This window comes from Stylophora pistillata, chromosome 8 (assembly GCF_964205215.1).
Source record: "Stylophora pistillata chromosome 8, jaStyPist1.2, whole genome shotgun sequence".
NCBI lineage: Eukaryota > Metazoa > Cnidaria > Anthozoa > Scleractinia > Pocilloporidae > Stylophora > Stylophora pistillata.
In genome coordinates, this window is record NC_142526.1 from 29,088,502 (window position 1) to 29,101,031 (window position 12,530).

Sequence of the window (12,530 nt, forward strand, 5' to 3'; positions counted from 1 at the left end):
ACGAAGAAAAATGTGTAATACTCATTAAAGCACGTGCTAGTGCTGTCTGGTTCAAGCGCAAGTATCAGTTCGGTTCTTATTTTGCCTTATTTTTTTCATTTCTTTAGGTTCTTTTAGTAACCGGAAACGAGACAGCCAGCCAATCAAGAGTGAGGTGACGCTTTGAAGCAAGAACCAGCCATGCAGGTATGGTGGTCAAATTTTTTTTTTTTTTGTGGAGGGGGGGGGGGGTGTTTAGTTAATTGATCCTCTTTTTCTTTGCAAATTTTGTTCTGTTGAATTGTTAAAAGATCTTTGTTATCAGCAAATATTCCAACCGAAAATACCCGTACATTTCTGATTCGTTTTTATAACCAATCAGAGGGTTACTCGAGCACTTACAAAGTGTAGTCGTGTTTGATGACAGGAGCATATTATGGGATATGTACGTTCACGTTACTTTACCCTAACGAATTTCACGTGTTCAGTTTATTTCTTACAACAGAGGGACTCTCAATAAATAAAATTACTGCACCTATGTTGCAATGAATTTTTTTATCTTTCTGCATGCCTTATAATTCTTTAAATGAGCCACCAGACGCGACAAACCAAATTTGGGAAAACGTCTCGCCCGAACTGGCTCAGAGCGGAGAAATGATTCAGTTTAGTCGCAATATTGTTGTCATGGAATTAACTGCGAAACCAACGCTCTTTGAACTGATTTCTACTGGGGATCCCAAATACTTTGATAGTTCAATTCATTTCTGAATCGCGTCAGATTAGCCCCTTATGGAATCTTCATAAAACGTAGATCGTAATACGGTCTAATAATGATCTCAGTTATTTGTTTGGTAAATAAGCAGTCACTTATCACAAAGTAAACAAATACATCTCTGATGAGAATTCCTTTGATCTTTTATCGCTCTATGCAGCTAAGAGTAACGGGGAAAATGAATATTTAAAGAACTGAAAGAGAAGCAAACCTCACCATCTGCAATAAGTTTTGTCTCTTCTTTCCAATCAAATTTTACAAGTCAGTTTGCGTAAAAAGGCGGCAACTTTTGAATACTTTTGGAAAGAATTTTAAAATGCGTTATGTTTTTTAGACACGTTTTAGACCGAAAACTTTCATCAGAAAAAGACATATTTCAAAGTAAACGGCGAAGTAGATTTGTTTTGATTTCCAGTAAAGGAAATGAATGACCTTTGATTCACCTTTATTTAACTCATCGCTTTAAGTTTCAATTACAGTTAATACTTTTTACTTAGAAAAATGTTCTGAAGCAAAGTATGACCCTCTGTTTGTTTCACGCCCTACAGCAGTCATGCTAATTGGTATCGACCTCGTCTCTCTATCTCTGGTTCTTCAACTCAAAACGTAAAATTCAAGTATACTAAAAAAATAATTATAACATAACCAAAGTAAAGCGCGCGCTCTGATTGGTCAATTTAGCGTCCCCCATTTGCCCATGGGTGTACGCTGCTGACGTGAGCAAATGCAAAGACTATTTTTCCGCGCGCGCTTGTTTTTTCTGGTCGCGTAAGATTTGTTAAATAAACGGGAACTCTTTAGCTACAATGTATCAATGTTATGTTATAAAACAAATGGTAAACACCACAGCGTACACTATTGAGTTATGGATGCACTTGGGAGGTTTGCTAAGCACTCAAGAAGCTAGAGTCGCTCTCGGCTATCGCCTCGAGCGACTCTTACGCTTCTTTCGTGCTTAGCAACCTCCCGCGTGCATCCATAACTCAATAGTGTACGCTGTGGTGTTTACCATTTGTTAAATGAAATACTGTAAAATAAAAATAAAGTGATGACAGTGTTTGAAATAATCAGTTCGGTAGAGTTTTTTTAAGGACTCAGAAAGTGATAAGTTTGTGTTCTACACTTCATGAATCGAATGCCTTCAAAGTTTAGCAGTTTGCCAAGATCAATACACATCTGGGGCCAGTTGTACGCTTATCGACCGGATCTCTCTAGGGTGAAATACCGGGCTACCAAAATCATTCATAATTACATTTTAACTTTCATCACAATGAAGCGAGTTCGCTATCTGCTTCTGGCTCTAATATCTTCAACAGAACAAAGATAGCCATAACTCATTTCAGTCTACAAGATCTTTCTGGACTTAGACAACTGGTATCTGGACAAAATGTTTTCTATCAGGGAACTTCCTCGAGTTATTCTTTCTTGCATTTCCCTTGGGGATGTTAGTGGGGGAAGGGGGAGGGTGTTGGAGGGAGGGAGGGGGAGGGAAGATAAACAGCCATGTCCAAACCAAAGCCTTTTCATTTACCACTTTAGACAGAAAGGTTTCCCTTTTATCAACCTTCCACAGAGCATTGTACTCTTTTCATTTTCCTGTCGTAAAACGCCCCATATATATGAACATGATATTGTCATGACAAAATATCGCAAAATGCGATTTTTGCGCAAACCGTGAGCAAAAAGTATTTAAACTGCACTTTCAAATATAACAAATGTACAACATACTGTAAGATGACAAATCAGTGTCAATGGCGATCACCGGCTGACGAATCACGCGAGTCGCGACTACTTTGCCATTAGAATGCGAGTAAAGGAAAAATATTCGGTGACCTCTAGGCATTTCATTTCAACGTCATACTTTCTTTGGCACTTTTTAAGTAAAACGGTTGTTGTGGTCAGTTTGCATTGCCAAAACAAACAAAGGTGGAGCTCCAGCGGATAAGCTCAGGCTAAAATGTAGAGCTTGCTTAACGCGACTCAGCCCTTTTTTGTGACCAAATGAACATTATTAAAACGGTCTTAAAATCTCAAAGAGGACTACCTTTCGTCTGAGTCTCTCTTTCCCAGCTTTGTTAGCTGATGAGTAGCTAGGTTTGAACCATTGAACACACCTCCGCCATCGACTGTTATCTAAAATTTGGAGGTTTGAAATAATAACAAAACTCTATCTAAATTTTAAAAAGCATACAACCAAAATTAACATATTTTGAAGAACTTACCGAAGGTGAAAAATGCAGAATACCTCAAGCGACATTTTACCCCCTTAATCATTGTGACCAAATCACGTTCGCAACCCTGTTCGTTTTAAAAAGCATTGCGTGACGCGTGACATCCCAAAGAGCAGCTTCGGAGATCAGTGGCAGTGACTCATCAGTCTAGTTTTTTGAAATACGAGCATTCAGAGTGGTACAACTACCAATCAGCAGTGAAAAGAAGAAGCTTGCCAGTCTCTCATCATAAGTTCCGGCGCTTTGTACTTATGCGTCAACTTTGCTTCAAACATTTGATCCTTCCTTGACGTATGTTATCATGGCGGCATAAACAGACAGCAATTTTTTCCTTAAAGCCATTTCAGTTCCGAAAATTTCCAGGTAAAATCCTTGGTTGAAGGGAATGGGGTAGGGTGGGGTGGAAGTAATCGAAGTTTGGTCATGCGCATACCCACCACTTCGATTTCATACCGGACAGTGCTGAGCCTTTGTTACAACCATTTCTCTTCCCCACTTTGATTGGGGCTCATCAATTTCCAGGGCCTCTAGACTTCGGGGAAGGTTATTGAAGGGGGAGGATAATAAAAATAGCTTGTTGCTTTAAAAATGAATATCATATGAAGTTTGCATGTATTTGCTTTAGAACCCACATTTAAAATAGGAACTAATATAAACATATATGTATATTGTTCTGTAACTCAGCTACCAAACGCAATAAAACCGTTTTAGATTAGGGTGGGGGAGAGGGGTTTTTTATACATGAAGCTCAATAGGTGTGGGGCTTATTGGAAAGGGGGATTTATATTAAAGGGTGGCTAAATAGAGAGGGAGCTTAGTGGAGTGTTTGCGGCTCCAGCTTTAGACAGATCAACTAAGTGTAAGGCCTGACTAACGAGTTCTTCAGTGCTCACTTGATAGAACATCTAGCTGCAATTTCGACTGAGTCCCCGGGACTTTTCGAGTTCCCTTTGGCGTTCGACTCCTGGCACAACGGGAGACTCAGATTCTACTTCGACACAAATAAATAGCAAATGTTCTGCTCTCGAAAACATATAAATTTAGAGAACATTTGAGAGATGATTTTTCTTTCTCTTCTGGAAATTACTGTTATTTGATCTTGCATAAAAATACAAACCCCTGTCTCACATTTTTGAGGAAGGAAATTCCTTGCCGAGCCTCATTTTGTCTGCTTGAAAGTTGGGTATCTCCTGGGAGTAAGTGCGCCAAAGGAAATACTGAGGATAGAACGAAAAAATTTGTTTAGTAACTGTGGTATGTCTGACGTGGTTTAGTCGAGGAGACAAGCTAATGAGGCTGATAGCAAAGCCGATTTCAAGAGTCTAGAAATAGGTTATAAAAAGGTCAAATATTTTGAAGACATTTTCGGAGTAAATTTCCGATATGTTCGTGTATGTGTACAGTTGGAGACAAAAATCATACAAGTTCGTCTGATCGTTACACTTAACCTGGTTATTCCAAAAACAGATATGCATATACCACCTTTCTAAGATTTTTTTGGCTTTTTTCGCATTAGTGTTTGAGTGGAAAAATATTTCTCTGATTTGTGACCATAGATGTTTTGCAGCCAAACATGTTTCACTTCCTGTAGAACCTAGCATTTTTCCAGATGAGCTATGCATCAGCATAAGTTTGGTGTAAGGTAAATATAATTTACAATCTTCCCCAAACTTAATATTTTTCCACTGCAGACATATTTGTTCCGGCCAAGCAAGACAGTTAAGTTAACTGTCTTCATTTTACTTCGAAGTCTACTGGGTGTATAAATCAACTCGAAGCTTTGTTCTAATTTCAACATTAAAAAAAAAAAAAAAAAATGCCTGCTGCATTTAACAAAATCCGGTTTGAAGAACTGTTTTGAATGTTTGATGTAACTTAATCCTGGGTTTGATAGGATAATGATCGTAATTTATGTATCCCATATTTTAATTGCTCCGAGCGAAGCTTTTAGGGTGTATCAAATTGCTGATAAGCCAATCCACATTGTTTTGTACATAGTTCACGCTCCGATAACTTCGGTGCCGAACATGAATCACGAATCCCTCGACGGCTTAAAAAATACCGGACGAATGTATTTTATGCTCGTGGTTGTCGAACAATAACCATGGATATGTCTTTAGAATTAGCTGCGAGGTTTTCCTTATGAATTCCTTTAGAGCAAAAACGCTGACGTTTCTCTGTTACTTGTCTTATTTCGACTGCAGCCGTCTCTAGTGGGAATTCACACAGCAAATGGCGACTGCCACCACAAGTGCGAAAACAAGGCCGCGAAAACACTCCTTCTCGTCGTCAATCTCGCTGCTAAATCGAACTAGATCGATGACAGACCAAACTCTGCTAGGAGTGTTAAATATACTCCGTATGGACGAAGGGCAAGGGCAGAGTTTTATGGTAAAGGCCATTCTTCCTGATGGAAAACCAAGATTGGTAAGGCTGAAGCACTTCATCGCGTAGACTTATATTGTCGATAACTATTTTTGATTGTTGTGTTTTATTTTAACAATTGTGTCACAGTAGTTAATTGTGCATGTAAAGCTCTTTGGTCTTTCCTTTTGCTGCATAATTTGACTGTGATGGAATTTTTTTAGGCGTTTAATTGAGCAGTTGGGTACAGCGTTGGAATACTGTGCTAGAATTTCATACTGTGGCATGTTGATTCCAAAATGTCTGTCGTCAAATCCGCACAGTTTTTAGCGTTGTTGCCAGCTGTTTTATGCGGAAAATACACTTAACACACCCATGAGTTGAATAAGTTTAGTAAATCTGTGGTATCACGCGGAAATGTTTTGTTAAACATGCACCATTGCGACCGTTGCATAGCGGTATTAGCCAAGAGGATGTTGTGTTTTGTTTGACAGAGTGACTGTGTTTGAGTGGCTTCACACAGCGATTTATCGTTTTCGAGTTGAGCAAACAAAAAGACAGGACGCCAGATTTGTAGACATTGGTGTGAAACTCCTCAGAATATTTTGTAAAAGTGTTTTGAAATAACAAACCAACCCGATCATCGGAATTAAAGTGCGTGATTCCAAAATCGGCTCAATGTATTATAATTTGACCTTGGTCAATTCGTCATTTCCTTTCCTTCATTGGCTTGTTACGGTCTAGATCATAAGATGTCACCTCTGAAACAAGTCTCGAGACCTTTTCTTGACGATCGAGGACCTTGTTACATAAATACACAAATGTCATGTTAATTTTCAATGGGCTGCTGCTCTGACATAGTTGTTGTCTTCTCAGTCGAACTGGTCATCGAGGAATGTCTTAGTAATTATACGTGGGAGGTAAACCCACCTAGAAAGTACTTGATACATTCGATCGCGCTTTAAATTTGCGGTTTCTGTGGTCCTTTTGGTTAATCTCTTTACACGTCAAACCTCAAAACCCAAACAAACTTTGTGTCGGAATCTGCATGACATGTTAATTAAGGCCAAAATTATCCTACAAGAGAAAGTTTATAATTTTCACATGACTCATTTTTGTCGATATTTACACGCAATATTTATATTCTCTTGTCTAGTATATTATCAATTGGAGAGTTTAGCTTGAATTTGATGGCTCATTCATTTAACCTGGAATAATTAAATTGGCTAAATTTGTGTATTACATTTAGGGTATTGAAAGAACATCCACAAACTCCAGTTTGAACAAACAGCACCTGTGTGTAGAAATGCATGGTTGTATAGTATTTGAAATGACCATTTCATTTCCGTTTTCAGATAGGCTTACCTGGTTTTAATGATAACTGATAGCTTGATATCTTTATCTAAGATTTAAATTACTTGAAAAGGCTGAAATGCTATTTTGTAATTCAAACAATTTTCCATTTAAGAGTTTTCTTCCAATAACAATAATAACAAAGTAAATTTTGCCTTGGGGTCTCTTCTGTTTGTTGCTTTGGAGTGATTTTGAGATTGCTAGTGAGTTTTTTTGTCATTAGGGGGCTCATTTGTAAATCATTACTTGAAAGTTTGCCTTAAACTCTGAGAAATACTTGACTTAAGCATGTAATCTAGAGATAATTCTGTTACTCCATGACAATAATAGAATCAAAAGTTATATCTAACTTACATTAGTATTTTTTTAAAGGCATGTTTTAGTATGACTCATGCCATCTTCAGTTTATTCCTTTGCCCCTACATGTGACTAGCATCTGCCAGTAATTTCTCCTTACAATATCATCAAACATTAAGATCACAAAGAGTGAAGGAAATGATCACCAACTAAAGAAGCTCTTGATTGTTAAACAAATTCTCCTTGTCAGCACCTCAGGAAATGTATAGAGAACAGTATGGAGAATATACATACTGATGTGAGGGTGTAAAGGGTTACTGTGGTGTTTGAGAGAGGGAGAGTCTTAAGCACTCTAAACAACAAATGTGTCTAGTTACAATGATAAGGTTGAGATCGGATGTTAGCATTATCAGGCGCCTCTGGCAGCCGCTTCAGTCCATGTAACAATCTCACCTTCCCTCCCATCCCACCCCAGGGGAGGACATCCACCACACAGTAATCTCGTACGTGGGAAATTAACGTCTGCCCCTAACCCTGCAGGAGACGGGGCCTACGGTTTATTCGTCCTTATTTGAGAAGACTAGAATATCTATCCATTTCTTGATATTATAGAAAGGTAGCAAATTCTCCTCACTTATTTTAAGACCATGAGTATTGGTCCGGCCGGGGCTCGAACTCTCGACCTCCCGCACAACACAATCCGGCGCTCTAACCAATTGAGCTAACCGGGAGGCGGTTTCTGTTTATTTTGCTTTTACGTGTTGCAATAAAATTACAATAAAAAAAATCAAACTTGAAGACAATATTTAATAACATTTATGGAGATACCTTTAATAATCTAAGTTGATATGTGCATGCATGTGCAAGAGTGGGCCTTGCAAGTTTAGTTTAAAAAAATCAATGTTCCTAGAGTGGAATTATATGCAGAAGTCAGGGAATGTAGAAACAAATGATTAATTTAGGATGCAGCAGCATATGTAACAAGGGATACCTATTCTTTGACAAGTCTAGGGATAGTTTAGCGTAAAAGAAGTGGTTGTTTACCACTGGAAAAAGTTTTACTAAAGGCGGTATGAATAGAATTGATTACTCCTTGAAATGAAGTTGAGCTGATCAGTGGACAATACTCACCAGGCTTGAGGAGATGGATAATTATGCCTTGGGTAATATTATTATTCAGGTACTTGTAGTCACTTTGTGTTAGGAAAACTTGGATGCAGGTACAGTGGGCAATTTGTTTTGAGCAGATTTTTCTTCTGTTTTTTCATCTTCTGCAAATGAAAGTGATGGTAGATCTTTTTTTGTTTGTAGTTTTTAGTTCTGGGTTATGGTAGTTTAAGTCATGGCATGAAGACAAGTTCATAATTTATGCTGAATTTGTTGTTTCATGTAAGGCTATCAAACTGACACCCTTCTTGCGTAAATACCTGAAACAAGGGAACAAGAGGCTCATTTAAAAGTGTTAAAATTTCTAACTAGCCCCCCCCCTCCTAAACAAATAAATTTAAATATATTAAAACCTCATGATAAATAGATCTAAAGTATTTGACTATAGACACAAGAAAATTGATGGTGACAGTGTGATGATGTTTTTTGTACTCTGTTGTTAACATGTAGCTGAGTGCAGAGCGTAACATGACAGTGAGGGATCTCGTTGCTGGAATCTGTCAGGAATACAATTTAACCAACTATCAAGTGCGCACTTTACCAGAAAAGACTCTTCTGAATCTTGAAGCAAGTGCTACAAGTGTAGAGAATGCAGAGATAGCCATTGAGGATGTGGACAAGATGCTGTCAAATTTTCAGCTTGACAATCTTCATACAAGTGAGTTATTGTGGAAATACTGCACTTGTTACAAAAGGTTTGCCGCTAGTTGAGTTAAGTATAGTGGTGGTTAGCGTGTGCACATTTGCGCGAGGTGTTCCTAGCTAGGAACATCTTGTTTGATTGTATACGTAGGTCTATTGTGCACTTCCCCTGCAGCTCAAACACAGAGCTGGCCGGCCTAAACCACCAGATACCTGCAATCTTTATCTGCCTACTCTCACCTTGTTGTAACTTGAGTGTTGATGGAAAATCATTCAGTGATTGAAATAGTATCTGGGAAGTTTGTGCAGTACATGTAGACATTTTCCTTTTCATGTAGTTTTATGCATGATTTACCACTCACAAGTTTATATGTTAACTCATTCCATGTTTAGAATTTTCTTGACAGTTCTTGTGAATTTCCTTGAATGCCTAGGACATGTAATCTGACTAATATCTGACTTGATGTATTTGATAAGCTAGCTGCCTACTATTTCTTATTTGCCATTATATTTACTTTCAAACATAATGACAGCCCTGGGAAGTTTTGTAGACCCAAGATGGACACTCTTAATCTAGTTACTTTTCTAAGGAGGTCCAGTTTTATCAGTAGCTGCTCATAATGCTGCATTCTTGGTTAAAACAATCAACCTATCCCCTACATTAATGAACAGTAACTTAAACCTTCTTCAACACTTCCCACTTCCTCTTTGATGTTGATCAATTACTGAAATTTTTTACAGTATTTATGGTGACCCAGGAAACCATACATCTTTTATGCACCAATCAATTTAAAGCTTCACCATTTTCTACTCCCCCCCCCCCCCCCTCATTCAACTAGGAAACTCATTAGCATTTGACTATCATCTGGGCCCAGGGGGTTGGGAATTTGAACCTTGTCTGGGTGGGGTGGGGCAATTTTGAACCAGAAGTGTCAAGTCTTTCCAGTGTAGAACATGTGTTTTCATGGAGGAGTCATCAGGTTAAAAATCTGCTTTTGTGAGCAGATGGCTCAGAAAGGCAATTTTCATATCATATCGTAATGCTTACAAGCAAAAAAAGAACTCAACAGAAAGATATTTTGATCACTCAAAGAATCTTTCAATATTGGATAGGGCATTTGAATGCAATTTGGCCTGTAGGGGTGGGAATGTGAATGAGCCAATCTTTTTAAGTTCAAATGCCCAGGGGTTTCCCCATCCAGGAGGGGGGGGGGGGAATGTTGAAGCTTGAAATTGATCAATACATCAGCTGGATGATTACTAAACTATTTGTTTTATTGCCATTCCAGTTAAAGATGACAGACTTCGCTGCGTGAAAGAGCTAGTTTATGCTGAAGAAGTATACAATGACTGCTTGAAGAGCCTGCTTGAATTGTATGCTGAACCTCTAAGGTAAGTCAGACTGTTTTATGCTTTGTAAATGGAAATTTTTAAATTATGGTGACTTCTTTTGTTCTAAATGATGGATGGAAAAATTTGGTCACCAACGAGCCCCATTCCTTAAATTTAGCTACACAACAAAACATGAAATTGCAAAACATTTCTTTTAGTGAGGAACACTGTGAAGACTTTCAAGTTGTTTTTCACTTGTGACTAGTAATACAATTGTGGTTGCCAGTAATCAATTTTCAGTTGCATTGGCAATAATCTGGTTCCAATTGTGGACTCTGATTTGGTTTGTTTTGATGCAACTTTGGGAAGTATGGTTGCATTATAGAGCAATAGAAAATGACATGAAATTTTTACATACACACTGCATGTCTCTTTTTATTCAAAATGGAAAATTTCTAGTACAGAAAGAGATTCTGCTGACTGAGACACTTGAAATGAAAGTTGCTAATGCTTATGGGAAGATGGGCGCAAACTTGGATCTCTAGAAAGATTTTGAATCACAGTTTCATTTGTAATTCACAAGTATTTTTGTCTTTTACAGAAGTAAACTTTCAAGGGCTGAATATCATAAATTGTTTGCCTATGTAGAGCCCATATGTACCCTGAGTTCTTCTCTTTATGCCAAAGTAAGTTTTTTTTCTCTATTGATTCTTTACTCAAATTTCTGTTGACTTTGTCTTTGCCTTAGAGGTGAAAAGGGATATTTGGTTTGATAATTCAAGTGCATTGGAGGAATTTTCTTCTGGGAGGGGGGAGAAGGGGGCATGTGTCCGACAGTGACACCTTCCTGGCATTAAGGGCATATTAGACTGCCAGGTTGTTGTTGTTGTTGTTGTTGTTTTTTCATGATAGAGGTGAGTAACATTACCCCAAGACCATTCCCCTTAGCCAGTCCTTTGGTGTCAGTGCATCAGTGTAGATAGTAAACTGTGGGTGGACAAATATTTTTTGAACGGTCATTCATTGGGAAAACAGCTAACTTATGCGGGAAAATTCTTTAGGAATTTTCTTACAGTGGAAAGATATTTGTTTGTTACCTTTTCATCTTCCATTTTTAGGTGGAAGAAGCTGCTAATAATTGGAATTCAGCTTCTACTGCGATAGGTAAACAATTAAAGATGTACACATTTTATTAAGTCTTTTTTAATGCAATTAATTATGCAATTCAGTTGTGCAATTATATTTTGTATTATTTGTATTGTTAACCTCTTCCAGCAGAAGCTGCAAATTATAACTCCTTCACATTGACTGTCACTAATCTTTTTCCAAACTGAGAGTGGAATTGGAAATGGAATAAAGAAACTTTTTACATTGAATGTACTACCTTGTTGTAATGCTTAATTCCCCAAAAAAATTTTACATGAAAACCTATCACAGTTGGAAGGGTGAATAACCAATCAGATCTTAGGAACTTTTGACGATTTTTGACATTCTTCAGTTGCACTCCTGTTTGGATTTTCATGTAATTCTATTTTTTTTCTTTAGGTGCCATTTATGCTGAGTTTCCTCTGTTCAGGGAAATGTACGAAGACTACTACTTGGCATTCAAGAGTGCAAGAAAGTAAGCATTGAACTATTTTGCATGTATTCTTTAGTGTGGGTGTGTGTGTCAATTTGGTTTCTAGGCTCTCTCGTGGCCCTAAGTCTCGTGTTTGGTCACTTGCTTCGGCTCCGTTTTTGCTTATGTAACGAGTCTCGTGCTTACTTCGTTGCTCACGTGCATCGTCTGTCTCTTGCTCCGGCTCTCACGTGCACGGTTTTTCACATACCTTATGTGTTTTGTTTAGTTTGTAACAGTTTCTCTATTACAGTAAGGTTAACTACTTTGGATTGAGTTTTCGAAGAAGCCGCGATGCTTACTAAAGCGTTTGTGAAGATTTCGGGTTATTTTAACAACGTAATGGACTGGTGAGTCAATGCCAGCACGTGTTTTCAGCTCTTCAAGTCAGTTAAAATTGTCTTCAGGTTATTTATTTATTTCACTGAGAAGTTAGAGATGCCCTTTTTTCGCCCTTTGAACTTAAGCAGCTGGTTTGATCATTTGTGTCTGAAAAGGGTGACATCGCAACTTCTGAGTTTTGGCAGTTTCGTGCTAAAACTCAGTGTAATCTGTCTCACCAACTAACGAACAGATCGCATTAAGGCTTGAAAGTCGTCTTTGAGTCAAGACTTTGCGATGATTTTCTCAGCGAGACTATCAGAAAGACTTGTGAGGGTCATGTGATGAGCAAGTACAACTCTTGAGCGCCACGGCGAATGTGATTAGCTGCGTTGATATTATAGCCTGCGAAGCAAGCCCTGGGGGAGAGGAGGGGGATTGGGGCGAGCAGGGC

The 12,530-nt window shown here is 38.2% G+C and overlaps 1 protein-coding gene across 2 annotated transcripts in view; it reads left to right on the top strand.

Annotated features, from left to right (window-relative positions):
- Positions 1-12,530, top strand: part of LOC111323243 (uncharacterized) — a 63,415-nt gene that overhangs the window by 7,340 nt on the left and 43,545 nt on the right. Inside the window, exons 2-8 of one of the 2 annotated variants that reach the window (XM_022926560.2) lie at positions 108-186; positions 5,187-5,409; positions 8,614-8,821; positions 10,095-10,197; positions 10,739-10,823; positions 11,256-11,301; positions 11,683-11,758. In XM_022926560.2, coding sequence (XP_022782295.2) covers positions 5,215-5,409; positions 8,614-8,821; positions 10,095-10,197; positions 10,739-10,823; positions 11,256-11,301; positions 11,683-11,758 — 713 coding nt within the window. In that variant the 5' untranslated portion in view covers positions 108-186; positions 5,187-5,214. Of the gene's footprint in view, positions 1-107; positions 187-5,186; positions 5,410-8,613; positions 8,822-10,094; positions 10,198-10,738; positions 10,824-11,255; positions 11,302-11,682; positions 11,759-11,969; positions 12,106-12,530 lie in introns of those variants that run through there. The other variant, XM_022926565.2, reaches the window with a different exon arrangement.